Source organism: Balaenoptera physalus (genome assembly GCF_965194825.1).
Source record: "Balaenoptera physalus genome assembly, chromosome: 20".
Lineage (NCBI taxonomy): Eukaryota > Metazoa > Chordata > Mammalia > Artiodactyla > Balaenopteridae > Balaenoptera > Balaenoptera physalus.
Genome location: NC_138901.1, coordinates 23,508,809 through 23,535,507, shown reverse-complemented (window position 1 = coordinate 23,535,507; position 26,699 = coordinate 23,508,809). Strand labels below are relative to the sequence as shown.

The 26,699-nt window shown below is 41.5% G+C and overlaps 2 protein-coding genes and 1 pseudogene across 3 annotated transcripts; all 3 read right to left on the bottom strand.

Annotated features, from left to right (window-relative positions):
- Positions 1–1,258: 1,258 nt before the first annotated feature.
- On the bottom strand, positions 1,259–8,593 carry LOC309651226 (leucine-rich repeat-containing protein 37A2-like; the record flags this gene model as incomplete). Its single annotated transcript, XM_082443669.1, has 6 exons — positions 1,259–1,479; positions 1,589–1,731; positions 1,813–1,870; positions 3,255–3,307; positions 7,702–7,806; positions 8,231–8,593. Coding segments are annotated over 6 exons (825 nt in total), but the record flags the coding sequence as incomplete, so codon positions are not given.
- On the bottom strand, positions 8,590–26,672 carry LOC309649839 (leucine-rich repeat-containing protein 37A3-like). Its single transcript, XM_082440369.1, has 3 exons — positions 26,504–26,672; positions 12,071–12,189; positions 8,590–10,041 (listed from the first exon to the last, which is right to left on the bottom strand). Exons 1-3 carry the CDS (start codon positions 26,593–26,595, stop codon positions 8,597–8,599), a joined length of 1,656 nt encoding a protein of 551 aa, XP_082296495.1. The 5' UTR covers positions 26,596–26,672; the 3' UTR covers positions 8,590–8,596.
- On the bottom strand, positions 16,324–26,253 carry LOC309651193 (RAD52 motif-containing protein 1-like; annotated as a pseudogene). Its single transcript, XR_014268700.1, has 6 exons — positions 26,245–26,253; positions 25,940–26,137; positions 22,605–22,727; positions 22,061–22,229; positions 21,001–21,099; positions 16,324–16,572 (listed from the first exon to the last, which is right to left on the bottom strand). The product of XR_014268700.1 is annotated as an RAD52 motif-containing protein 1-like (transcript).
- Positions 26,673–26,699: the final 27 nt, after the last annotated feature.

Genomic DNA, 26,699 nt, shown 5'->3' with positions numbered 1-26,699 from the left:
AGTAATAGTCGTGCGCCTTAGAAACACAGTAAATACTTGTTGGCTCACTGAAGTCACCAACCAGAGAAAAACACTTGTTTTTCATTCTCAGTAAGAACCTTTGGGAGGTGACTTGGGCAGGCACTGAGAGAACAGATGTCTCTCATGCAGCATCAGCAAACTCGTAACTCAGAAGAACTGATGGGCCGTTCACTTTGCTAGGAACCCCACCCAACCGGCAGAACCTGCTGGGCCATCTCCCAGGCCCACTGATCCTCTGGGGGACCGTGTGCTATCACCCCATGGCTTGCACAGTTCTTCACCTCATATTACTAAACCACCAGCACTTATCTGTGGTCATTTTGGTAGATTATCAAATCTTGTTCATTCAGAATTTCTTTTACTCATTAATGTATTTAACTCTCACTGACTTAAGAAGTGTGATTAATGACTTTCTTGGCAGGAGTGGAAGAGCCTTTGCATCTTCTGCAGGTGGCACTGTCACTATATAAGCACTTGGAATCATGCAGCCCTGGGCCTGTGCTGGGTGAGGCAGGAGGTGGGTAGGTTTGGTGCTGGGCTGAGCTGGAGGGAGCCGAGCAGGACACAGCTGACCCGCAGTGGGGTCAGGAGAGGCCAGGGCCTGAGGAGGGCCGTCTTGGGCAATGGCTGCTCTCACACATTCTTCTTTACCCTGTCTTTCTGGCACCTCCCTGCTAGTTATCCAAGGGTTGGGATTTCTTTTTAAAGAAAAAAAACAACCCAATGGGAATTTTCCACCAGCTTGAAATGGTGGAGAACCCCCTACCTAGACAGGGAACACATTTGTACATGAGTTTGAGAACTTGGGAGAAAAGTCAGGCCTTGGCTCCACAGTGGAGGGAGGCCCAGTGATCCAAATATTCTGGCAACCCCAATGACCGTACGAGAGGGGCCAGAAGTAGATGGTCCTCTATGGGCAGGAGGTCAAGCATGTTGTAAATAACTGGTACTTGATGAACCAGGAGAGAGAGCACCAGAATAAATTGTTATTTGATTTAATGATCTATGTCCCTTGAGGATGGTATGTTTTCCAGTTCCCAGGGACTGATGATACTGGGGAAACAAGGGAGGGAAGCCCCTCTTCATCCTTCTACTCATCCTCCTTTGCCCACATTTCCTCTTGTGGAAGTACTGGCTACCATGAGGGATTCTAGTTTCAGCTCTGCTTCTTCTTGCAGGCCCTTGTTAGTGGTGTATAAATATTCAACTATTTACATTTTAATTCCTTACCACATGGTTAGACTTGGCTATGAATTTATACATTTTACTATGAGAAAAATAAGTATTTTGCAAGCAATGCTGAGAAGCCAATATTAGAAAATAAAATTTGCAGGTGGCTTGAGGCAGAACAGGGCTCACTCTGTGGCTGTCTCGTGTGCTGTCTCACTTTCCTCACCCGCCCCTTCATCAACCCAATATGCAGCCAGAAGCTTCTCTGCTGGGGCTTTGATGACTTCCCTGGGGTAAGAAGAATAATGCCAAGGCTTTTACTTTCGAAAGGAACAATTATAGTTTTCATTATTTCCTCATTTTAGAGGAGAATTTTAAATTGTCCCCTATCATGTACCCTGCATCCTTATAGAATATCCCATCCTCATCAGAAGACTCCCTGTCGTGTAGCTTCTGTGCCATGTTTTCCTTGCGTGTGGCGTTGAGAGGCCTATACATATCCCTAAGCCAAAGTGGCTGCCTTCTCCCGAAAAAGCCCTCCTGGAACTCAGAAAGGGAAATATTAATTCAGCATCTCCCCTGCTTTCTCTGGCCACAGTACTATATCCCCCTCAAATTTACCTGACTCTCACTTTCCCCTGAGCTTCTCTTATGCAGCAGAAATCGAAAAAAGCCCCTTAGAGGAAAACACACACAGTTAGTGTTACATGTCAGTTATCATCTCTCTCACAATGTGTTATCTCTGGTCTTATTAGGACTAAATGGGTACCTCAGTCCATAATCACAATGAGCAAAATCACCACAGACCCGGGATCTTGAAAATCATCCCATGCATGCTGGCCTTCCTGAAGTTCTCTGTGTCTGTCCAAAATGGCCCCCACCCCGTGTCTCTGGGGAGACCTTTGCATGTGGCTTAGCGTGGAGTATAGGCAGGATTTTCAGCCCCGTTCACCTTTCTTGGCCCTTGGCCAAGAGCCCTCGTGCAGCGAAAACACTGCACAGCGGCGCTGGGCAGAAACACGTTACTCTCTAGATGTGCTTCACACCAGTCTGCTTCGGACTTAGTCGCACATGCAGCATTTGCTGGGGGTGTGGCTGTGGGGAGAAGGTGCTTTTATTTTCCTGGCTGCTCTATCCTATCCTATAAGTTGAATCACACCAAGTAAACACCTGAACCCAACTAGCAAAATTATCTATAGCTCTCTGACTTTCATATTGCAGGCTGTCACTGAGGTCTCAGTGAATTGTGATATCAGTTTAAAGGCCATGACCAGCAGGGAAACACAAAATACTCTTTTTGAATACAAATAGAATAGAAAAAAATCAGAGTGCACAATAAGTTAGTTTCAGAAACTACTTATGCCCATATAGTATGTGTATACTGAATTGTGACATAAAACGGAGCTCACAGCCCAAGCACAGTGTGATCAGTAGAGAAGTCCTCAGTGGAAAGGGACCCTTTTCTTTTTGATAATCACTAGCAGTATGACCATGGGGCAAGATATTTTCCCTTTCTCTTTCTCCATTTCCTTATTATAAAAGGAAGAGACAAACTGCTGTCTAAAGTTTCTCCCGGTTAAAATTCTATGAGGTTTGGATAAAGGGAATAGAGAGTAGGGGCCTGAAAAACAGTAGGGTGAGAAGGGAAGTTTTCTCGCCACTTTACAGAAGGGACTCATAGGTTCTACCTTTCGTCAGCTTTGAGTGAGGCCAGCCCCTAAATCCCCAACCATGTGGCCCTCCCTACCGCAGAGCCTCCTAGAAGGCCTCTGGCCTGGCCTGATGCCTAGGAACCAGGCACCCGGCCAGCAGGAACAGGTACAACCAAAACCTCTCCCCGTCCACCCTCTTTCCTTAAAGGACTAGTGAAAGCAGATGAATCTGTGCCAGTCCTGTTCTAACTCAGCTTGGGCTGGGAAGCTAATTCTGCTGATAAATACATTAGGGTAAACCATTAGGGTAATTAAACATTCTTCTTGCCTTTGGTGAGGAAATTGAAATAGATGAGTTCTAAGTTCTCCTCTAGTTGTAAAATTCTGCTTTAAAAGACCAATATTTATCTTCTGCTTCTTTTTTTTATCTTCCCCTTTTGCAATTCTATGAGAATAAATCTGTTCTGAAAGAAAACATGATCATGATTATCCATTACAATTATTTCCAAATCTTTATTCATTCCTTTTTACTTTAAATCTTATCTACTCAGTGAGATGATAACTTTTTTAAGGAAAGGAATTCTACCCTGTTTAATAATCCTTTGACTCTTCCACAGTACCTTAGGGTCTTGCATGCAGCTGGCGATATATTTTACTGACTGTTTTAGATAACGTTCAACAGATAATTCCTAATAAAAATTCTTAGAAGTAGGAAAAGAAAATAAAAGTATCTAGCAGAAACCTAAGCATTGCTTTAAAGTCAAGAACAAGAGTAGGATGTCCATCATTACTGCTACTATCGATCATTGTGGAGGAGGTCTTAATCAGTACGGTAAGAAAAACGAAGTATTGGAAAGGAAGAGACAAACATATTTGCATATGAAATGAGGGACCTAAAAAGACCAAAAGAATCAACCGAAATTGTATTGGAAGTAACATGAGTAAGATGGCTACACACAAAATCAAGAGATCAACATATAAGCCTCAATAGCTTTCCCATATAACACAAATAACTCACTAAAAAACAGAAGAAACATCCCATTTACTATATCAATAAAAATGCATAAAGCACCTAGGAATAAACTTAACCAAAAATTTGTAAGACCTCTGTGATGAAAATATTAAAACTTTTCTGAAGGACATTAAGAAGAAGTACTTACATGGCATGAGATACCATCCTCCTAGAATGTTGTAAAGAGGTCATTTCTCCTCAAATTAACCTACAAATTCACTGCAATCCATTTATATCCAGAATAATTTTAAAATAAAACCTGGCCAGCTGACATTTGGTAGAGAATATATGTAAGAATAGTTATGAAATGCATGAAAAAGAAGGTCAAAGAGTAGGAACTTGCCCTACCAGATATAAAATATGTTATAGAGCAACTGGAATTAAGCAGTGTGATATTGGTACTGGTACAGGACAAGATAACTGGATCACAGAACAGAGTCCAGATGAAGATAGTATATTAGACCAGGGAAGAAAGAATAAACCATTCAGTGAAAGATTTGAAAACAATTAGATCTTCATGTAGGGGGGAAAAGTTAGATCCCCTACCTCAACCACACTAAAAAACAAATACAAGAAATTCTAGACGGATTATAAAACTACTTGAAGAAAATTTTAGAGATTATTTGTACGTCATGAGGTGACAAAGGCCTGGCTAACAAAATCCACCCCACATGAGCCATGAGGAGAGGACGGGCAGATATGGTGGCAGACTGTCAACACACCTGCTACTCTGAACAGCCCTTGCCCCCTTTTTCCCTGGACTGTTTGTCTTCTTCTTGTTGACTTATAAAACTCTTGGGAGTTCCCTGGTGGTCCAGTGGTTAGGGCTTGGCGCTTTCACTGCTGCGGCCCGAGTTTCAATCCCTGGTCAGGGAACTAAGATCCCGCAAGCTGCACAGCATGGCCAAACCCCGCCACCCGCAAACAAACAAACAAACAAAAAACTCTTTACAGTAAAGAAATACTGGCTTTCATTGAATTCCAGTGTTTCGAATCTTTCCAGTGTTTTTGTCTCTAAGGAGACAAGACAAAAGAGTGGAGTGGGGAGCACAAGCTTTGCAGTCGGGTGAAACTGGCTTCTGCTTTTGGTTTGGCCACTGGGGCCTTACATTGATCTCCTTCATCTATGAAGGAGGGATAGTAATATCCTCACAGGACTGTGGGCATTAAATCTGACAATATATGGATAACTCTTTATCTTACACTTGGCATGAATCAGTGCTAAGCTGGTGTCACAGACAAGATGGTGGAATATATCAAAGGCTCTGCTTGTGGCATCAGGCTCTGAAGGCTCTTTCCCACAATAAGATTATAAAAATATTGCTTTTATTTTCTTCTAATACCTTTATGTAGTCTTTTTTCACATTTATGGAAATATGTTTATTTAAGATGAAAAATGGGGATCTGCTATTCTTTACCCCCCAAATAGTTAGGCAGCTATTCTATCACCATTTATTCATTTTCTCCCACTGACTGGAATATTAAAACATGACATTTCAAAAGTCTTAAGAACACATGGTCTATTGCTGGACTCGATGCTACTTCAAATAAATATTCGGTTGCCTGATTCCTCACTGTGGAATGGACATAACGCCTCACCTCTCTTCCGTTGAACACCAGTAGTGTCTACCATAGGAAGAACACTGCATGGCCCCTGTCCTCAAAGAGCTTATCAAATAAGTGGGGAGAGGAAATAACGGTTAGGACTGCTCGCTTTCACTGCCGAGGGTACAGGTGCAATCGCTACTTGGCGAACTAAGATCCCACAGGCCAAAACAAAAGAAAACAAATTCAAGGTTAAACTACATAGAAGTTCGAAACAATAAAAAGGGGACTTTACAGAAATTCTAAAAAAGCAAAAGGCCATATGCCACCTGGAGATGTAGAGGGTACAGTCTGGGCAATGGCCAATGACTAGCAAGCTGACCCCATGCTAGTCCCCAGCCTCCTAGGCTCAGAAATCATACTCTTCCTCACCAACAGAGAACTCACGTCTTCCTGTTGTGGCAGTCTCACTTTATCAATAGCACAGGATTGATCAAAAATCAGAATGCCAAATTATTACTTGACAATGAGAAATACATCTGTTCTACACACAGGGCATCCGTGTCTACACAATCAGAGAATTACCTTCTGTGGAGACAGGCCTCCGTGGCACACTAAAGCACAATCACACAATCGAAGGCTACTTGGTGAGAACAGAATTAGAAAAGGAATCAGCTGAATCCAGAATTTAATGGGAAGGCCTGAGGCAGCTGGATCCATCCATCTCCTCAACAGGCACAGCCTGGCTAGTGGGCCTGACTCTTCAGTTCTGCTGCCTAAGGTGCCATCTCTACTCTCGGGCAATGTGAGGACGGGCGCTGCCCATGTTGGTCTCTCCTCACCTTTTCTATGCTTTCACTACTGACCAACCCTCCTGCAGATAGACACATTTCTCTTTAGAAGTTAGTACATCATGTCAGGTTTTATTCAAGTCTGATAGGCCAGGAAGCCATTAGTCCTTACACGTCTCTGCTCAGCTCCATGATGTGCTAACCTTGGTGTTTCTCTCTTGGGGGGCTGCCTTTTTAAAAACTGCTTACCACTTTGGTGAGTTCTGAGGGGAGGCGACTGCTTTGCTATGGCCCCTAAGAAATGGTGACAAACCTCACAGGACTAGGATCAGGAGGGCTGGAGTATTCAGGGAAGGCTTTATGAAGAAAGATATCTGAACTTGAGTTGGCTTTTGAGAGATTCATAGGACCTCCACAGGCAAAGCAAAATCAAGGAAATTTAGATGGGCAAAGGCACAGACAAAAGTAGGAATGGGTGTGGTGTAACTAGCGTATAGGGAGGAGCTGCTTTGGCTGCAATGGAGGGCTGCCATAACAAGAGAAAAGGTAAATAAAGCAGGTTGGACTGGTAGGGTAGAATCAAGGTTGCCAGCTTATTAAAATCACTCTTTTAATGTTAGCAACTGCCTGTTGGGAAAAGTGACAAACCATTATGTAACTGACCAAAAGGTAAACAGGCTAGCTCCAGGAATAGGCTACTATAAATATGACATACTTTAGAGTAGCCTGCGGCAGGATTTTACTTGCAGTGTTTTAATGGAACCTATCTACACAATTCCTAATACACTGGAGAAGAAAGCTGCTAAGTAAACCTAAGGAATTGATGAGATCATACTTTTATCTTTTAGGCATGTCCTTTTAGCCCTCCCAGGGTGACTGATAGCTCCCTGAGTATGGAGATCGTATACCTCTCATCACTTCAGCCAACAAGGAAAGAAATCAACAGTAGACTGAGAGTGACAGGTGAGTACATCAAATCAGCATAGTTTTTTGAGTTGAAGAAATTTTACTATCACGTCAACTCTGGCCTTCTTATAAACTTAACTTGTCAAAATAGTCCAATGGCTTGTTATCATGGATCCAATTCCATAGAGATCTCCTGGCAGTGGAGTTCCTTTAAAAATCCGGTGGGGACTTCCCTGGGGGCACAATGGTTGAGAATCCGCCTGCCAGTGCAGGGGACACGGGTTCGATCCTTGGTCTGGGAAGGTCCCACATGCTGCGGAGCAACTAAGTCCGTGCGCCACAACTCCTGAGACCGCGCGTCTAGAGCCCGTACTCCACAACAAGAGAAGCCACCGCAATGAGAAGCCCACACACCACAATGAAGACCCAACGCAGCCAAAAAAGAAAAAAGGAAACAAAAAATCCTGGGAATATACTTTTCAGAAAAGAACAAAGTGTATCTCAGTCCTCATGACTAAAGAGAAGAATCAAGTAGTAGTAGGTGGAAAGGTGGCTTTGATTCTCAGTTTGTGGGTTCTGAATCTGAATGAATTATTGTCCTTACCTCAATGAGACACAGAATTGTAACCAAAATCGTCACTACTACAGTTACAGATATTGCCAAGATGAGTTTGTTGTTACAGCCACATCCTGGAACTTCTTTTGTGAGCTAAAAAAATAAATAACAATTTTTTAAAAACAAGGAGATACAAGGGATGAAAGCTAACTCTTCTTAAACCTATTCTAAACAATAGCTAACTATTCTTAAACTACTATAAAACCCAATCCTTTCAGGCGAGTAGCTTCTATAAGAACAAGCTAAATTTAATGTTATTAATCTTATCATTAGCCTTTTCTTCTACAATTTATTTATCTACAATTTAGTTGTCTTGTGTTATGTCCTCTTCTCGTCTACCCTAGGAATAGTGGCACACTCTCTAAATGAGCCAAGTGGGAGATCACTGTCTTAGCCAGTTTCACGGCTGAAGATACGATACAGACTAGGAGCCCGTGGTATTCCTGCCTGGGCACGTTCATGGCATGTCCTAAACTGAGTAAAAGTCCAGGTCCCATGTTTCAGGGGTTCTCCTCACCTCACTTGACTCCTGCTCTTTCTGCTCACTCTGGGCTTCTGTGCTCTCACTGACAGAGTTGTCACTTTTCCACTGGTCCGTATCCCATTCCGCTTTGGACACCTTTACTTCTTGCTGCTTGCTGAGAAGCTTCATCAGGAGGCCTGTTCTAGAGATGAGGTTGGCACAGGCCAGCTGCACGTGGGTCTCCGAGCAGTCTATTTTCAACGTCTGGATAACATGAGAAATGAGCCTTCGCATGTCATTGTTGGGGATGAGGGACCGCAGCTGCTGCTTTAGCTGAGTTTCAACTTGATCACCCGGGGATGTGAGCCCTGGGAATGTGAAGCCTGTGGGCTTAGAGGATAATTCAGTGCCCGTGTTGTGCTACTCCCATTGTGTTTCGTTGGTGTGTTGAACAGTTGGCATACTGTTGTCTGCAGCAACAGTAGAATGTGCAGTGGAGACGTTCCTATGGGTAGTGTTTCCAGGGCTGGTTCCTCCTGGCAGACTAGAGTTTCCTGTAGAAATAATTTCTTCAGAAACATTTTGTGCAGTATTGTTTTCTGAAGTAGTGTTTTCTATCGAAGGGTCTGAAAGAGAAAATAATTCTGGAAAAGGATTTCCCTGAGAAGTCACTTCTCCTGAAGATGAAACAGCCTCTCGCGGAGGGGAATTTATGAGACTCCTCCCTACAGAGAACGGAGGGCTTGCAAGCATCATTCTATTGGGTGAACTTTTCTTTCTGAACTTTCGACTCCTTTTGACTTTGGGTTTTCTGTGGACCCGATGAGTCCTAATTTTATGGAAGATGTATTTTTTCCCAGAATGTGAGATTAGTTCAAAATCCTTAATATTTCTAACTCTAGCCTTTGCATCTTCTAAAACAAGTATAGTGTTGGATAAGTCTTTTGATTTGCTTTTAACCTCAGGTGGGGATTTTGGAGGGATGGAGGCAGAAGGCCTGCCCTTGAAGTACTGTTTCAGGGTAGAGGAACCTGCTGCCTTGTGTTCCTTTATGAATGAAGACTCTGCATTGGAGGACTTTCCCACCAGCTTCCTGGGCCTCTGCACCATGAGTAGCTGATTCAGCTTTCTTGGGGATGGCCTCCTGAGCCTTCTTTCTTCGGCAGTGCTCGCCATAGATGGCTGGGCATTCTGTTTCCTCATGACGCTCTCATCTCCCACTGCTTGGAGGTGCATCTTCTGTAGGCCCCTCGGGCCCTTGAGGACCCTGTTCACTCTCAGCAGCTTTTCCTCTGTACTCTTAGTCTTTGCTAGGCTGTCTTTCTGTGGTTGGGCAGTTACCAACTTCTTTTGAAAGATGTAGCGTTTATACATGGCACTTAAAAGGTTGGAACGTGTACGCGTGGCAGGTTTTTCTTCCTTTTTCACCTCATCCATTTTTTCTTGAGTTTCTGCATCTAACCAATTTTCCAGAAAATGGAGTTTCCTCAATCTATTTTTATTAGTTGAATTGTTGCGTACACGTTTAACAGAAGGGCTCCTTGTATTGTTTTTCAAAAGGCCCAGCGGCATATCTCCATCTTGTGTATTTGAAAAAAGAACTTGAAGGAATGGTAATAATGTTGATTCCACATGTCCTAGATTTCCCTCTGAGATATAAGGCAGTATGTAATTTCGTGCCCTGATAATATCACTGGTATTATTAAAGTCCAGCTGCTCATTCATGAAGCCTGACAAGCTGACAGCACTTTTATCTGAGGATGCCCTCTCTGACTCAATAGTCGGCTCGGGGCTGTTGTTCTTCTTCCACGCTTGTAACACCTTCATCAACGATCCTTCTGCATTCCCTAGAGATGTTTCTTCATCTCTCAAAAAAGAGGAGACTGTTTTTGATCATTGAAGACTGATGGGACAGCTTTTTGTCAGGCCACAGCCAAATAAATTAGGAATCAGTCAACGTTTGAGTGCCACTTAGGAGAAAAAGAAACCCACACTTAAGCCTATGACTGGCAACAACAAAATGTGAAAAAGGTATCTCTTGAAAAAGTGGCTATCTACTCAGAAAATTCTGTAGCGTGAAATATAGTAACTATATTCAGGATTACTCCACTGGTTCCCAGGGGCCAGTACTCAAGAAAAGCCAAGGCTGGAAGACAAATACTCCCCATCTCAGCTGGACTCTCTGCAGATCTACTGTGACTCCTCACATTCACATACCCCATCCTGTCCTGCCTCAGAGGCAGAGGAGTGTGAGGCTTCCTCTCTCCACCTCTTCAGTGTGCTTGTGTTCTTGCCACTATCACAGATGTCCACGACAACAACCGCCGCTAACAGGTGGTCACCTGGACATTCTCTTCTCCACCCACCCACCAAGTCCTTTGCTCAGTCCCTGCTTCCATATATCCCAGCCGCCATAACAGAAGGCTCTATACAGAAAAAAACACTATGTCCGCCGTGGCTCTTTGCTAAAATTTGGGCAGGGATCTAGGGTATATGTTACGAGAGTTGCCAGATTGTTTGTCAACGTGGAATGTTCAACAAATCAATGGAATAATACTTGCGGTCCTAAAATGCAGAAGGGAGAAAGCAACTTGTGTCAGATGGCTACTTTGCTTTCATTTCATTTTACTTCTAATATTTCCAGCTTTACTTGGGGAACCATCCAAAGCTTATAACTGTGTGAAGGTAATGTGTACCATTGTGTAGCTGGGCTTCTCTTCCAAAAGGATTAGAAGTATTTTTGGTCAGGGTCAAAGGAGGAGGGAAGGGTCATGAGAAAGGAGGAGCATGGGCTTGCAGAGAGCCCCAAAACGGGGACAGGAGATCGGGGCCCTAGGGTCATAGCACTTAACACCTCTGATTTTGTTTTTCCTCGCCTGTAAAAGGAGTTGAAAAATGCCTTTTCTGTACACTTCTGGGCGAGAAGGGAGTAATATAATTAGTCAAAAAATTGTTTGGGGCAGTTCCCTGGTGGTCTAGTGGTTAGGACCCAGCACTTTCCCTGCTGTGGCCCGCGGTCAATCCCTGGTTGGGGAACTAAGATCCCACAAGCTGTGTGGCACGGCCAATAAAAAAATTGTGTTGAAAAATCAGCAATATTGTCTTTATAGAAGTAGCAAAGTGTTATTATATATGACGTGCTCTAGATCACTGAAAGAGACCTGTATTCAAGCTACCTGGGCAGGAAAGCACGTTTTGGAAGTCATCAAGTTAGTGCCAATAAATCTAATATATAGAAAAATAGTTGAAAGCCCCTGAGTGTTTTGTGGATAGAAAAGCTTGAGATTCAGAAGAAGTTCAGAGCTGGACAGTCTAAGAATAAACTAGCTCTCCCATCCATTAGAAGGGCTAGGTAGCAGCTTCTGGTTATGGAACCAGAAACTCTCAGGCTCCCAATAGGACATAAAACAGCATCACTTGTACTCTTTATAAAATTGCAGAAACAAATAAAAGAAACAAAAATATATTTACACCTGTCCTAGAAGACAAAGGGTAGTTGAGACCTAATGTATATAAGATCAGTTTACAAACTGTGATGCACTCTACGAATAAGTTCTCATTTGCAGAGAGCACAGCATAGGATATGTGGCCATTAATGTGAATTCCCTTCCCCCTTCCATGCCTTTCTCTTGTTCCTTTATGTATGCGGATCAGTTACATTATTAAGCTAACTATGTACCTGAGCTCTTATTAGCTTAACAATGTAACCAAGAATCTGATTTTTAGCAAGGGGGTAGTTCTTAGAAACGTAGGGAGCTGGAACGCTGAATGAATGAATTAAAATAATGCAATTACATCATTAATTTGAAAATTTATCATCATTGATTAAAAATAAAAATTATTAAAAAATTAAATTAAAATTTAAAAATTTATTATCCCGCAATTGAGACTCACCACAACGTGTGACGTCTGTCAGGCATTCACTGTCACAACGCAGCTTGACTGTCTTACAGACAACCTCAATAGTGTTTTTAAATTGGCAGAGGCAGCAGGCCATACGGCTAGGTAAGACCCTATAAAGGGAAACACAGGTAATTAAATTCGTGGTAAAAGAGTTACTTGAGTAGGTAGAAGAGGTAGGCCAAGGCCACCACAGACCAGTGCAAAAAGGAGTTCTTGGGGCATATGGACTGGAGAACTGGATAGCGGCCGGTTGGCCAATTGCTGCTCTTGACTGTTGTAAATAAACAAAGAGGAGAAGAGAGGTGCCCAGCAGAAGGATTAGGATGGCAGTAGGTATGGTATGCCTAGAAAAAAGGGAATAGGGATTAGAATTGGGTGACATTGATCTGTAGTTTAATTCAGAAGTATCTCCTTCCAACCCGAAAGCCTCACTTGGGGTTGAGAGTACACAGGAAGAAGGCGGACTTCTAAGAAGAGTCTGAATAAGACCGCACCTTCTGGAGTCCTTTTCTCAGTTCCTATTTGTGAGTAGTAATATATTAGAAATCATTCTAGTAAGAAAAAAGCATCGTGTGGTTAAACAATAACAGAGATCGCATTGGCCAAATCTGGACAAAAGGAACATTCCAAAGAATAACATTATCATTATAATAAGGTATAACATAGTTAATTTTTAAAAAAGCACATGAGTTCATAATGATACTCAAAATGAAAAGTGGGGGGGGCTCTTCTTTATAGAATAATGTCAGCTAATAAATGCAAAAGGAATGACAGAATTAGGAAAGTGTCATTTTGCAACTATCAATGTAATAATCGATTCAGACAAGGATTATCATTGATGCACAGTTGGGTGAAGAGTTGTTTGAAAGTAGGATCTTCACTGATCCCAACGTATCACCCCACATATTATTTATCAATTACCAAGGGGAAAAATAACTTTACAATGGAGAGATATGCAACATACCACCTTAGTCAAGTGATCAAACTTAGCACTGGGCCACCTGAAGTGATGAAGTATGAAGAATACATCACCTATATAGTATTCTTCCCCAAAATGTTTACTTTGAATCTAATGAGGAAACAGACAAATCCAGATTGTGGGGCAATTTACAAGACAACTGGCTTAGACTCTTCAAAAATGCCAATGTCATAAAACATCAAAAAAAATAGTAGGGAAATATTCTAGATTAAAGGAAACAAAGACATGACATGCAATGCCTAATCTTTAACTGGACCCTGTATCAAAACAAAACAGACTTAAACTATGTTATTGGCTTCTGGCCAAGATGAAGTAACAAGGACCAATTTGACCTCTCACCTGAAACAATGAAAACATCAGACAGGACATATGAAACAACAGTTTTCAAGAAACTGGACCTCAGGCAATAAAGTTCAGTGATCTCCAGGAGATGGGAAATAAATGAAGTGATCCCTCTAATTGCCCTACCTTACTTCTCTGAGAGAGTTTCCAGGTCATGGTAAAGGGAAGAGAAGTCCAGGCAGAGACTGGTGGACTCCCTGACTGAGGAAATGGAGCTGAGAGTCTGGGAAAACCAACGTAACTAGAGTTCACAAAGCAGAGTATCAGACAGAAAAGAAGTGCACAGACAAAGAACTCTGGAGATATGCAGAGGGATCTCTTGAGAATTCAACAAAGTATTGGTCAGTACATTTGTGTGAGGAATTCCCTGATGCCAGGAAAAGAACCACATGAAAGGATTAATAATAAGAATAACTGGATATCACACAGGGTTGTAGGAATAGTACCTGTTCCAGCCTACAAGTCAGACTGCAAAACCTCATGATACTCAGAAAGGACTTGTCTCCGTAGTTGCATATAGTGAGCTCCAGGCTAAAGGCTACTTGGACTCCTACCCAACGAATCTTACACACTAGACCTAAAAGAATAAAACTGTTCTCAGTAACTTAATTTCACCCAAAACAAAGCCCAAGCATTTTACAGGAATACATATATATATATATATTAGCACACAATAAACTAAACCTCACAATATCTGGGATCATATGAAAAATTGCCAAGCATGCAAAGAAGTAGGAAAATATGACCCATACTGAGGAGAAAAGGCAATCAATCAAAACTAACCCATAATCCATACAGATGTTAGAATTGGCAGAAAAGAACATTTAAAAAGTTATTATACATGAAGAAAAGTTATTACAACTGCATTTCATATGTTAAAAAACCCAGAATAAACACTGAAAATGTTAAGTATAGGCATGGAAAATGTAAAACAGACCCAAATTGCGCTTCTAGAGATTAAAAACAATGTCTAAATCAAAAAGACATTGAACGAGGTTAATGGCAGATTAGACACTGCAGAAGAAAGGGTCAGTGAACATTAAGGCATAGTAATAGAAACTATCCAAAATGAAACAAAAAGAGTAACAAAACAAAACAACAACAAAAATGAATAGAGCCTCAGTGAGTTGTGCAACAACTTCAAGTGGACTAATACACGGGTACTTAGAGTCCATGCAGGAGAGGAGAAATACAAAAATTTGAAGAAATAATAGCCAACACTTTTCCAAATTGGTAAACACTATAAACCCACAAAGTCAAGAAGATCAATGAACTTTAGGCATAAGAAACATGGACAAAACTACACCAAGGCACAAAAAATAATCAAATTGCTCAAAACCAGCAATAAAGAGAAAAATTTAAAAGTAGCCAGAGGAAAAAACTATACACTACGTACAGAGGAAGAAAGATAACAATGACAGCAGAATTCTTGTTGGAAACAATGTAAAGGAGAACTCAGTGGAATAACACCTTTAAAGTACTGCATTGAATTCTATCAAGCTAGAATTCTATACCCAGATCTGTCCAAACAAAAGCAAAATAAAGACTATCTCAGACATACAAAAGCTGAAAGAATTCATTACTAGTAGACTTTCACTGTAAGAAATGGTAAAAGAAGTATTTTTAAGCAGAAGGAAAATGACACTTGTTTGGAATATGGATCTACACAAAAGATTAAGAATACTGGAATTGGGACTTCCCTGGTGGTTCAGTGGTTAAGAATCTGCCTGCCAGTGCACGGAACACGGGTCCCATCCCTGGTCTCGGAAAGTCCCACATGCTGTGGAGCAACTAAGTCCGTGTGCCACAACTTCTGAGCCCGCGTGTCTAGAGCCCGTACTCCACAACAAGAGAAGCCACCGCAATGAGAAGCCCGTGCACCGCAATGAAGACCCAATGCAGCCAAAAAAGAAAAAAGGAAACAAAAAATCCTGGGAATATACTTTTCAGAAAAGAACAAAGTGTATCTCAGTCCTCATGACTAAAGAGAAGAATCAAGTAGTAGTAGGTGGAAAGGTGGCTTTGATTCTCAGTTTGTGGGTTCTGAATCTGAATGAATTATTGTCCTTACCTCAATGAGACACAGAATTGTAACCAAAATCGTCACTACTACAGTTACAGATATTGCCAAGATGAGTTTGTTGTTACAGCCACATCCTGGAACTTCTTTTGTGAGCTAAAAAAATAAATAACAATTTTTTAAAAACAAGGAGATACAAGGGATGAAAGCTAACTCTTCTTAAACCTATTCTAAACAATAGCTAACTATTCTTAAACTACTATAAAACCCAATCCTTTCAGGCGAGTAGCTTCTATAAGAACAAGCTAAATTTAATGTTATTAATCTTATCATTAGCCTTTTCTTCTACAATTTATTTATCTACAATTTAGTTGTCTTGTGTTATGTCCTCTTCTCGTCTACCCTAGGAATAGTGGCACACTCTCTAAATGAGCCAAGTGGGAGATCACTGTCTTAGCCAGTTTCACGGCTGAAGATACGATACAGACTAGGAGCCCGTGGTATTCCTGCCTGGGCACGTTCATGGCATGTCCTAAACTGAGTAAAAGTCCAGGTCCCATGTTTCAGGGGTTCTCCTCACCTCACTTGACTCCTGCTCTTTCTGCTCACTCTGGGCTTCTGTGCTCTCACTGACAGAGTTGTCACTTTTCCACTGGTCCGTATCCCCTTCCGCTTTGGACACCTTTACTTCTTGCTGCTTGCTGAGAAGCTTCATCAGGAGGCCTGTTCTAGAGATGAGGTTGGCACAGGCCAGCTGCACGTGGGTCTCCGAGCAGTCTATTTTCAACGTCTGGATAACATGCGAAATGAGCCTTCGCGTGACATTGTTGGGGATGAGGGACCGCAGCTGCTGCTTTAGCTGAGTTTCAACTTGATCACCCGGGGATGTGAGCCCTGGGAATGTGAAGCCTGTGGGCTTAGAGGATAATTCAGTGCCCGTGTTGTGCTACTCCCATTGTGTTTCGTTGGTGTGTTAAACACCTGGCATACTGTTGTCTGCAGCAACAGTAGAATGTGCAGTGGAGACGCTCCTATGGGTAGTGTTTCCAGGGCCGGTTCCTCCTGGGAGAGTAGAGTTTCCTGTAGAAATAATTTCTTCAGAAACATTTTGTGCTGTATTGTTTTCTGAAGTAGTGTTTTCTGTAGAAAGGCCTGAAAAAGAAAGTAATTCTGGAAAAGGATTTTCCTGAGACGTCTCTTCTCCTGAAGATGAAACAGCCTCTCGTGGAGGTTACTAAATAACCAAGAGATCACTGAAGAAATCAAGGAGGAAATCAAAAAATTCCTACAGACAAATGACAATGAAAACACGACGATCCAAAACCTATGGGATGCAGCAAAAGCAGTTTTAAGACGGAAGCTTATAGCTATACAAGCCTACCTAAAGAAATAAGAAAAATCTCAAGTAAACAATCTAACCTTACACCTAAAGGAACTAGAGAAAGAAGAACAAACAAAACCCAAAGTTAGCAGAAGGAAAGAAATCATAAAGATCAGAGCGGAAATACATGAAATAGAAACAAAGAAAACAATAGCAAAGATCAATAAAACTAAAAGCTGGTTTTTTGAGAAGATAAACAAAATTGATAAGCCATTAGCCAGACTCATCAAGAAAAAGAGGGAGAGGACTCAAATCAATAAAAGTAGAAATGAAAAAGGAGAAGTTACCACAGACACCGCAGAAATACAAAGCATCCTAAGAGACTACTACAAGCAACTCTATGCCAATAAAATGGACAACCTGGAAGAAATGGACAAATTCTTAGAAAGGTATAACCTTCCAAGACTGAACCAGGAAGAAACAGAAAACATGAACAGACCAATCACAAGTAATGAAATTGAAACTGTGATTAAAAATCTTCCAACAAACAAAAGTCCAGGACCAGATGGCTTCACAGGTGAACTCTATCAAACATTTAGAGAAGAGGTAACACCCATCCTTCTCAAACTCTTCCAAAAAACTGCAGACGAAGGAACACTCCCAAACTCATTCTATGAGGCCACCATCACCCTGATACCAAAACCAGACAAAGATACTACAAAAAAAGAAAATTACAGACCAATATCGCTGATGAATATAGATGCACAAATCCTCAACAAAATACTAGCAAACAGAATCCAACAACACATTAAAAGGATCATACACCACGATCAAGTGGGATTTATCCCAGGGATGCAAGGATTCTTCAATATACGCAAATCAATCAATGTGATACACCATATTAACAAATTGAAGAATAAAACACTTATGATCATCTCAATAGATGCAGAAAAAGCCTTTGACAAAGTTCAACACCCATTTATGATAAAAACTCTCCAGAAAGTGGGCATAGAGGGAACCTACCTCAACATAAAAAAGGCCATGTACGACAAACCCATGGCAAACATCATTCTCAATGGTGATAAACTGGAAGCATTTCCTCTAAGATCAGGAACGAGACAAGGATGTCCACTCTCACCACTATTATTCAACATAGTTTTGGAAGTCCTAGCCACGGCAATCACAGAAGAAACAGAAATAAAAAGAATACAAATTGGAAAAGAAGAAGTAAAACTGTCACTGTTTGCAGATGGCATGATATTATACATAGGGAATCCTAAAGATGCCACCAGAAAACTACTAGAGCTAATCAATGAATTTGGTAAAGTTGCAGGATCCAAAATTAATGCACAGAAATCTCTTGCATTCCTATACACTAATGATGAACAATCTGAAAGAGAAATTATGGAAACACTCCCATTTACCACTGCAACAAAAAGAATAAAATACCTAGGAATAAACCTACCTAGGGAGACAAAAGACCTGTACGCAGAAAAGTATAAGACACTGATGAAAGAAATTAAAGATGATACCAACAGATGGAGAGATATACCATGTTCTTGGATTGGAAGAATCAATATTGTGAAAATGACTATACTACCCAAAGCAATCTACAGATTCAATGCAATCCCTATCAAATTACCAATGGCATTTTTTACAGAACTAGAACAAATCATCTTAAAATTTGTATGGAGACACAAAAGACCCCGAATAGCCAAAGCAGTCTTGAGGGAAAAAAACAGAGCTGGAGGAATCAGACTCCCTGACTTCAGACTACACTACAAAGCTACAGTCATCAAGACAATATGGTACTGGCACAAAAACAGAAACATAGATCAATGGAACAAGATAGAAAGCCCAGAGATAAACCCACGCACCTATGGTCAACTCATCTATGACAAAGGAGGCAAAGATATACAATGGAGGAAAGACAGTCTCTTCAATAAGTAGTGCTGGGAAAACTGGACAGCTACATGTAAAAGAATGAAATTAGAACACTCCCTAACACCATACACAAAAATGAACTCAAAATGGATTCGAGACCTAAATGTAAGACCGGACACTATAAAACTCTTAGAGGAAAACATAGGAAGAACACTCTCTGACATAAATCACAGCAAGATCTTTTTTGATCCACCTCCTAGAGTAATGGAAATAAAAACAAAAATTAACAAATGGGACCTAATGAAACTTCAAAGCTTTTGCACAGCAAAGGAAACCATAAACAAGACGAAAAGACAACCCTCAGAATGGGAGAAGATATTTGCAAACGAATCAACGGACAAAGGATTAATCTCCAAAATATATAAACAGCTCATTCAGCTCAATATTAAAGAAACAAACAACCCAATCCAAAAATGGGCAGAAGACCTAAATAGACATTTCTCCAAAGAAGACATACAGATGGCCAAGAAGCACATGAAAAGATGCTCAACATCACTAATTATTAGAGAACTGCAAATCAAAACTACAATGAGGTATCACCTCACACCAGTTAGAATGGGCATCATCAGAAAATCTACAAACAGCAAATGCTGGAGAGGGTGTGGAGAAAGGGGAACCCCTTGCACTGTTGGTGGGAATGTAAATTGATACAGCCACTATGGAGAACAGTATGGAGGTTCCTTAAAAAACTAAAAATAGATTTACCATATGACCCAACAATCCCACTACTGGGCATATACCCAGAGAAAACCGTAATTCAAAAAGACACATGCACCCCAATGTTCATTGCCGCACTATTTACAGTAGCCAGGACATGGAAGCAACCTAAATGCCCATTGACAGATGAATGGTTAAAGAAGATGTGGTACATATATACAATGGAATATTACTCAGCCATAAAAAGGAACGAAATTGAGTCATTTGTTGAGACGTGGATGGATCTAGAGACTGTCATACAGAGTGAAGTAAGTCAGAAAGAGAAAAACAAATATCCTATATTAAGGCATGTATGTGGAACCTAGAAAAATGGTACAGACGAGCCGGTTTGCAGGGCAGAAGCTGAGACACAGATGTAGAGAACAGGCATATGGACACCAAGGGGGAAAAACTGCGGTGGGGTGGGGATGGTGGTGTGCTGAATTGGACGATTGGGATTGGCATGTATACACTGATTTGTATAAAACTGATGACTAATAAGAACCTGCAGGATAAACAAACAAACAAACAAAACAACTAATACTAAACTTTCATTGGGTTATCTGTATGGAAATATGTTAATATAAATGTTTCAGACATTACGTGAAATTTCTAAAAATCTTATATGTCCTGGTATCATGTTATAAGTCATAATTCTAGTTATTACTTTAAAATGTATATCTCAGAAAAAACTAAATTTCATTGTCAACTGCACTATTATGAACTTTCATCAAATCTTTTTTATCCGTGGTCATTTTTAAGTCTTTTGTCAGTTACAGACAGTTCTGGGTGTACTCTGATGCTTTTGCAAATATGTTCCTATAAAAGGGTTTCAATAAAAAAAAGAAAGAAAAGGGTTTCATCTTCAAGGAATTCATAGAAAAGACTCTGACAAGTACAGGTTTCTGGGAACTGTACTGCTGAACTGAATGAATAAGCATTTTCAGAACTCTAATGGAAAGCTGATGAACTCATAAAAGTGCTAACAAAAGATCAAGATGAAAAAAAAAATTAATTACATGGCACTGAGTGAACTGATGAGGATGAGTATAATTTTTGTGACTTTCTGTTTGAATTAAAAAGAAAAAATTCCACAAGGACTCAGAGGTAAAGAATATAGAAATCAATTTTCACTGCAAAGTAAAGGAGCTGTTACAGTGGAGGATTACTGGACTGAATGTCAATATTATGACATAGGATGAGTGTGTTTCGTGTTTGGTAATTGCAATCATTGTTGCTTTTGTTGTGGTCATCCATTTTACAATGCTTGGTGTCAGTCTATTTATCTCTTGTAAAAATAAAATACAGTGTGTGTGTGTGTGTGTGTGTGTGTGTCTGTGTGTGAAAAAAAAAAAGAAATTCTCTAGGATAATGCTGAAAGGACAAAGAGTCATCTTAAAGCTGCTACTAGTAGCTAAGTTGTGAATACTTGAACATCAGTAAGAAAAAGTTATTATCATTATATAAGAAGTTGAGTCTGTGCCTGTGAATGATATTCAAAGAGAGAAAAGTTAAAAGTAAAGTATATAAGAGCTACTTTTACTACAACTAAAGGACATATCACAGGACATTTATTTTAATGAACTTTGAGTGAGTACTGAAAAAAAAAAAGGTCTTACCTAAAACCACAATCAGCAGTTTCCGGAATGCATCTGTCACAGCCTTCTGAATAGCAAGCTTCTGGGTTACCTTCCTTTTCATAAGGAATGATAATGACCCTAAATCCAACCAAAACAGATGAATTTAAAATGCCTATCTGAATAACTGATTTCTAGGTTATGTGTTTAAAACTAAAAATGCATCTGTCATTCTTAGATCATTATCTTAGTGATTAAGGGCAGGCACAACACTGGGGTACGGTTGAATGTCTCTGTTGTAGGTATACCCTGGCATGGCACATTTTTACTGCTCAGATCTATTCTGGAAGTTCCTAAAATACTCGATGGGAAATGCAAACCAAGAACGTGGCACAAATCTCATGTTACTCACAGATTTCAAAAGGACAAGCTGAGGCTACACTGCTACAGACCCTGCTCTCCTGTGCGTAAAGGGCTGGATTCATACAGTGAGATAGACTTGGTGGTAGTGCAGATGATCTGGCCTCTCCTCAACCATCACCCACTCAGGTGGATGGTGGAGCCTCCTCCACTCCATTCGCGAACAGCCCTGCCTCTGACGTAAAACCCTAAGCCCAAGTGCCATGGATTCTAGGAAAAAACTCAGTACCAGTCGGAATCCCCTTTCTAGGGATCTACATTTACTTCTTCCGCTCAGGCCCCTCTATAGGAGGCAAAGGACTGAACATTTACACAAGAGTTTATTTCAATCTTTAGACAATGATTTTGTTGGGATAACTGAAGGCCAGAAGACATCTGTATTTGAGGGACTATTTTAGCACAAAACAAATTATTAACCAAAAAAAAAAAAAAAAAAACTAACTAATTTTCCCTCCTCCTAAGCTTCTTGGCAGGCAGTCAGTTCTAAAATTCTAAAGTTTAAGGTGCTGTCAGGTATTGCCTAAGATAAAAACCTATATTGTCAGGCAGAAAAATTCTGCCCAGGGCTTTAGTTGCTTAGCCAAGGTGATGATGTATCTAAAAGTTGAGTTTCAGAAAGAAAGGAAAAAAGAGAAATCCCACTCCCTCACCTCCCCACACACACACATACTGGAAAACAGACCTTCCTCCAACTTATCCAAAGGTTCCTCAGCCATGCCAGCTGCAGGACTCCTGCACTCGTGGGAGGGCAACGCCACCTCTAAAGCACAGAAGAACTTCAGGCTTTGCTTCTGAAGTGGTGTCACAATATCTTCATTTTCCCTTTCTTCAAGGGTAGAAAGATCCTGAAGCTGTTAGGATTTTGAATTAAAGGCTAGACTTCAAAATATTCTGCTGTTAGAGATAAAAACTAAACTCCAGCAATCCCAGGTAATAGTTTAGGTATGCTATAGCTTCAAAGTCAAGTGAGACTTGCAAATGAATGACTAAATATAGACAACACTTTTTTATTATATACCATACAAATACTGGAGAAAATTATGGACACCACCATCCAAGTCATTGAGATTATCACTAATTCTAGGTGGCAGGCCAATGCTCAGATACTTCCATGTGGAAGCCTCTCACATCTCCTCCCCATAGCCCTGTTCTATTCTTCTCTCTAAAGTCTAGAAGTTCAATGTTGAAAGGAGTCTGGTTAGTCACAGAAAATCTACAGAGTTTACCCTGATGATCCTTTTTGACCACCCATTGAAACCAAAGTAGTAATTTGCCAATTCTTGGCATCTGGAGCTGTTCAGGGCAAGCGTATTATGTCGAACCGCCTTATGTCTGGTGCCGAGACGACCCTAAAGACATAAAAGACCTAAAAATATCACAAGCCTACATAGAGACTTATTTTGGATATACCTGAGATTTATCAATACCAATTTCATAGAGTGGTTGTGAAGATTAAGTAGGACATTTTAAGCAATGAGTTCACAGTGAGCCCTAAGTAAATGTTATTTATTATTTTTAAGTCAGTACTTTTCTGCATCATTTCCAGGGCCCCTGATTAACCGGAAGGTTCCCTGACCTCTGGTAGTGAAAGTGATGATGAAAGCAACCAAGGAAGCCCAGCAGAAGCCTATTACGGGGCTGGGGGTAAGCAAAGGAAGTGAACTGTTTTAGTCATCTCATCCTGTAGCTCCTGCTTGAGAATATGACCTGAAGAGGAGGTAAGATAGACCTGCCACTGAATTAGGACCTTAATCTGTAGCACCCCCTCCCCAAGTTACTAACCCCTGTTAGAAGAGGGAATACGTATACCTCTATAAATGTAAATAAAGCAACCAAAAGAATTAGAGGTTCACCTGCATTAACAAGCTTCTTTGAGAGTGCAAATATTTCCAGTCTTAGCTCTCTAAATAACTTACATATTACTGTGGATTTTTTACATCACTAGTTCTTTCTTAAATGTCTATTTCCATTTTGAACAGGGTGTAGTATAGAAATACAGTCATAAAAATTCAAATGAATACAAATAAAGTCAAAGCGTTGTTAATTCTTTATTGATGTGTTTGTGCATCTTCCTCCGTCACTAGTGTATGAGCTCCTTAAGTGCTTGAAGGAACCATATATTATTCTTTCCTTGTTACCAGAAACAAGCATAGATCTTGGCATATAATAGAGGAGTGATGGTCTGTTGACTGAGTGAATGAATGAGTACGTAAGAAAATGAAATTACTTTCTCCAACTGAAGCTGCCTGCTGCAAAGGAGAAATGAAGACTAATTTTTAAATGTTGAGTGTCGCAACATTTAAAACAGGGAGGCTAGGCCCTGTACGGTGAGTCATAATGGAGCTGTCCTGGACAATTAGGAAGCTTCAGAAGGGCTCTGAGCCCCAGGGTAGTAGAGACAGTTGACTTCTGGGATAACCTTGCCACAGTTCTTGCTGGCAAACATTTCCCTTCGTGCTACTGAGAAAAACTCAGATACATTAGGCCTTTCCTTCATTTTATTTGAAGATGTTACTCTCTTGTCTGTATTTATAAAAAACACAGGGGAAAAAAGATAAGAAGTATGTACACCTGCTAATGAATAAAAGAAGACATAATTGGAACTTCCCTGCTGGTGCAGTGGTTAAGACTCCGTGCTCCCAATGCAGGGGGCCCGGGTTCGATCCCTGGTCAGGGAACTAGGTCTCACGTGCATGCTGCAACTAAGAGTTTGCACGCCACAGTTAAGGAGCCTGCGAGCCACAACTAAAGGAGCCTGCCTGCTGCAACTGGGGAGCCCACGTGCCACAACTGGGGAGCCCGTGAGCCACAACTAAGGAGCCCGCCTGCTGCAACTAAGACCCGGTGCAACCAAATAAATAAATAAATAAAATTTAAAGAGAACGCATAATTAAAGTAGGTAACAATGTCGGGGGTGTGGGTAGTAAACTAAGGCTCTGCATTAAATAAAGAAATCTAATACGAATGCCCTTTCCTCTCAACTCTATAGTGACTTGTAGAACATTTTCCTCATTACTCTATCAGTGACGGGCTTTATGCTGTGAAAATCTCAGAACCTAAGCTTATGGTATGGTCTTAATGTCCCATGTAAGAAAAGAACTCATTACTCACAACTGATACCAAATAACTGTCTCATAATCTTTCCAGGACCATCCGTAATATCTGAGTGGTTATGTGAAATGGTCGCAGGGTCCGCAAATTAAAGAATGTCTGACATGAAATCATTTCAATCCCAGGGAGTACAGCCAGGATTGAAGAGGGTGTTAAACAGGGTACAGAAGTGCGAGGTAGTGCACCTGGAGTCACATCTGAGGAGAGTTCTCAGATTCAATAAAGGTGAAATCAGTGAGTAAAGAAATATGGGTGAGAATAGGCAGCAAGGTCAGTAGGAAGTAGCCAGAGCAGGAAGCCAATCAGAGAAGACACACAATTCTAAAGTGAAAGGTCTGCGAAATCGAAGCCTCACTCACGTAGTCAGAGAAAGTGAAAAGGTCCTTGAAAAAGGAATGATGGCTAAATGGAGGCACATAATGAAATGTTAATTCTGGGGAAGTAAAATTGGATGGCATGTTAATATGGAATAAGGTTTCTACAATGCATTAAAGAATATTTTAACCATTTTCTGGAATCTGAAGGGAGTTCTGAATAGGCAGTTTCAGAGTGATGATGATGACGAAGCCTCCTTTATGTTACATCTGACAAAAGTTTGTCAAGCTCGGGACTTCCCGGGTGGCACAGTGGTTAAGAGTCCGCCTGCCAATGCAGGGGACACGGGTTCGATCCCTGGTCCGGGAAGATCCCACATGCCGCAGAGCAACTAAGCCCGTGTGCCACAACTACTGAGCCTGTGCTCTAGAGCCCGTGAGCCACAACTACTGAAGCCCGCGTGCCTAGAACCCGTGCTCCGCAACAAGAGAAGCCATCGCGATGAGAAGCCCACGCACCGCAACGAACAGCAATCCCCGCTCGCGGCAACTAGACAAAGCCGGCGTGCAGCAACAAGACCCAACGCAGCCAAAAATTAATTAATTAATTAATTAATTAATTAATTAATTAATTAATTAAAAAAACAACTTGTCAACCTCACAGATTTAAAATCCACATAAAAGTAAATATAAGGAAGACTCTTGTGAAGATTTCTTAAATTAAGGGGCAGCATAAAATGACATGGTGTTTAACATCAGTTAAGTGTGGGTTTGGCCTCTAGTTTCCACATTTACTGTCATGAACCTTAAGTAAGTCACTTAACCATCCTGAGTTCGAGTTTCTTCATCTAAAAAAAAAAAAGAAAGAACTGGGGAACTGGGGGATCAGTGGAGCAGTGCATCTGAGAGCATTCTGTACACCACAGTGCTGTACAAACGCTGGCCTTTCCCCCCCACCCCCACCCCCCACCCCTACCCCAGGATCTTAGTTCCCGGACCAGGGATTGAACCCGGGCCCTCAGCAGTGAAAGTGCAGAGTCCTAACCACTGGACGGCCAGGGAATTCCCGATGGCCTATTAGTTTTAAATTCAGCACTTCATCCCAGTAGAGCGAGGAATTCCACATTTGGACCCACCTTCACTGGAGATGCCTGAAAAAGCTGCTTCTGGTCGCATGCCTTTTGGGCTCTGTGGGCATCCCTTGCTGACTAAACCTTGATGATGGCATAGAACACAGGACCGGCCACTGCTGCGTTTGGGAAGACTCGGACCGAATACTGAAGGCCAAACTGGGAGAAGACTGTGAACAGAGAATGCCGTAGGGTGGTCCCATGCTAAGTAAGTGCAGGCAATTTCACGCCCAGGAAGCCAAACCGCCCGTTCCCTTCTATTCCCCCAGCCCTTCGCCGCAAGCAACTGTGGTGATCCTGCAACTCCAAACACTTCTCATTTCAGGAACAGGTTTCCCTCTGAAATCCTAAGCTTCGAGAAGCATGAGGAGGCAATGCCGTCTGCTGGGAACTAGCTCTCAAAAATCTGTGGGGGCGAGCTGACTGCTCAGGTCGGCTCTAGAACTAAGATTCCTCTCAGCGGAGACCACAGGCAGATGAGGTGCTGAAGCAGTACCCCGGGGCGCCCAGTTACTTAAGCGCGAGGTGGCTTCCTCCAGCCCTCCCTCCGCCCCGGCTCGGCTCACTTACAAGGCCTCGGCCGTGGGTCCAGAGCTCAGCTCCCACACCCGCAAGGTTTTGTCACCCACGATGGGAACCACAAACGTTACCAACGGCACCATCCGACCGTTACCGCTCGTGCGCGGCTCGGTGCGCAAGAGGACGGCGCCTGCGCCCGCGCGCCTGCGCCCGGGCGTCTGCGCACTCGTGCCTCGCAACGCATCTG

What these genes read in the sequence shown, in the direction of transcription:
- LOC309649839 (XM_082440369.1), bottom strand. Translation starts at nt 26,595, where the DNA reads ATGGTGCCGTTGGTAACGTTTGTGGTTCCCATCGTGGGTGACAAAACC. An exon ending in GGACCCACGGCCGAGGCCTT is followed by an intron (nt 12,190 to 26,503) that starts GTAAGTGAGCCG and finishes TTCCCTTTATAG; the next exon opens with GGTCTTACCTAGCCGTATGG. An exon ending in GACAGACGTCACACGTTGTG is followed by an intron (nt 10,042 to 12,070) that starts GTGAGTCTCAAT and finishes CTTTTTTGAGAG; the next exon opens with ATGAAGAAACATCTCTAGGG.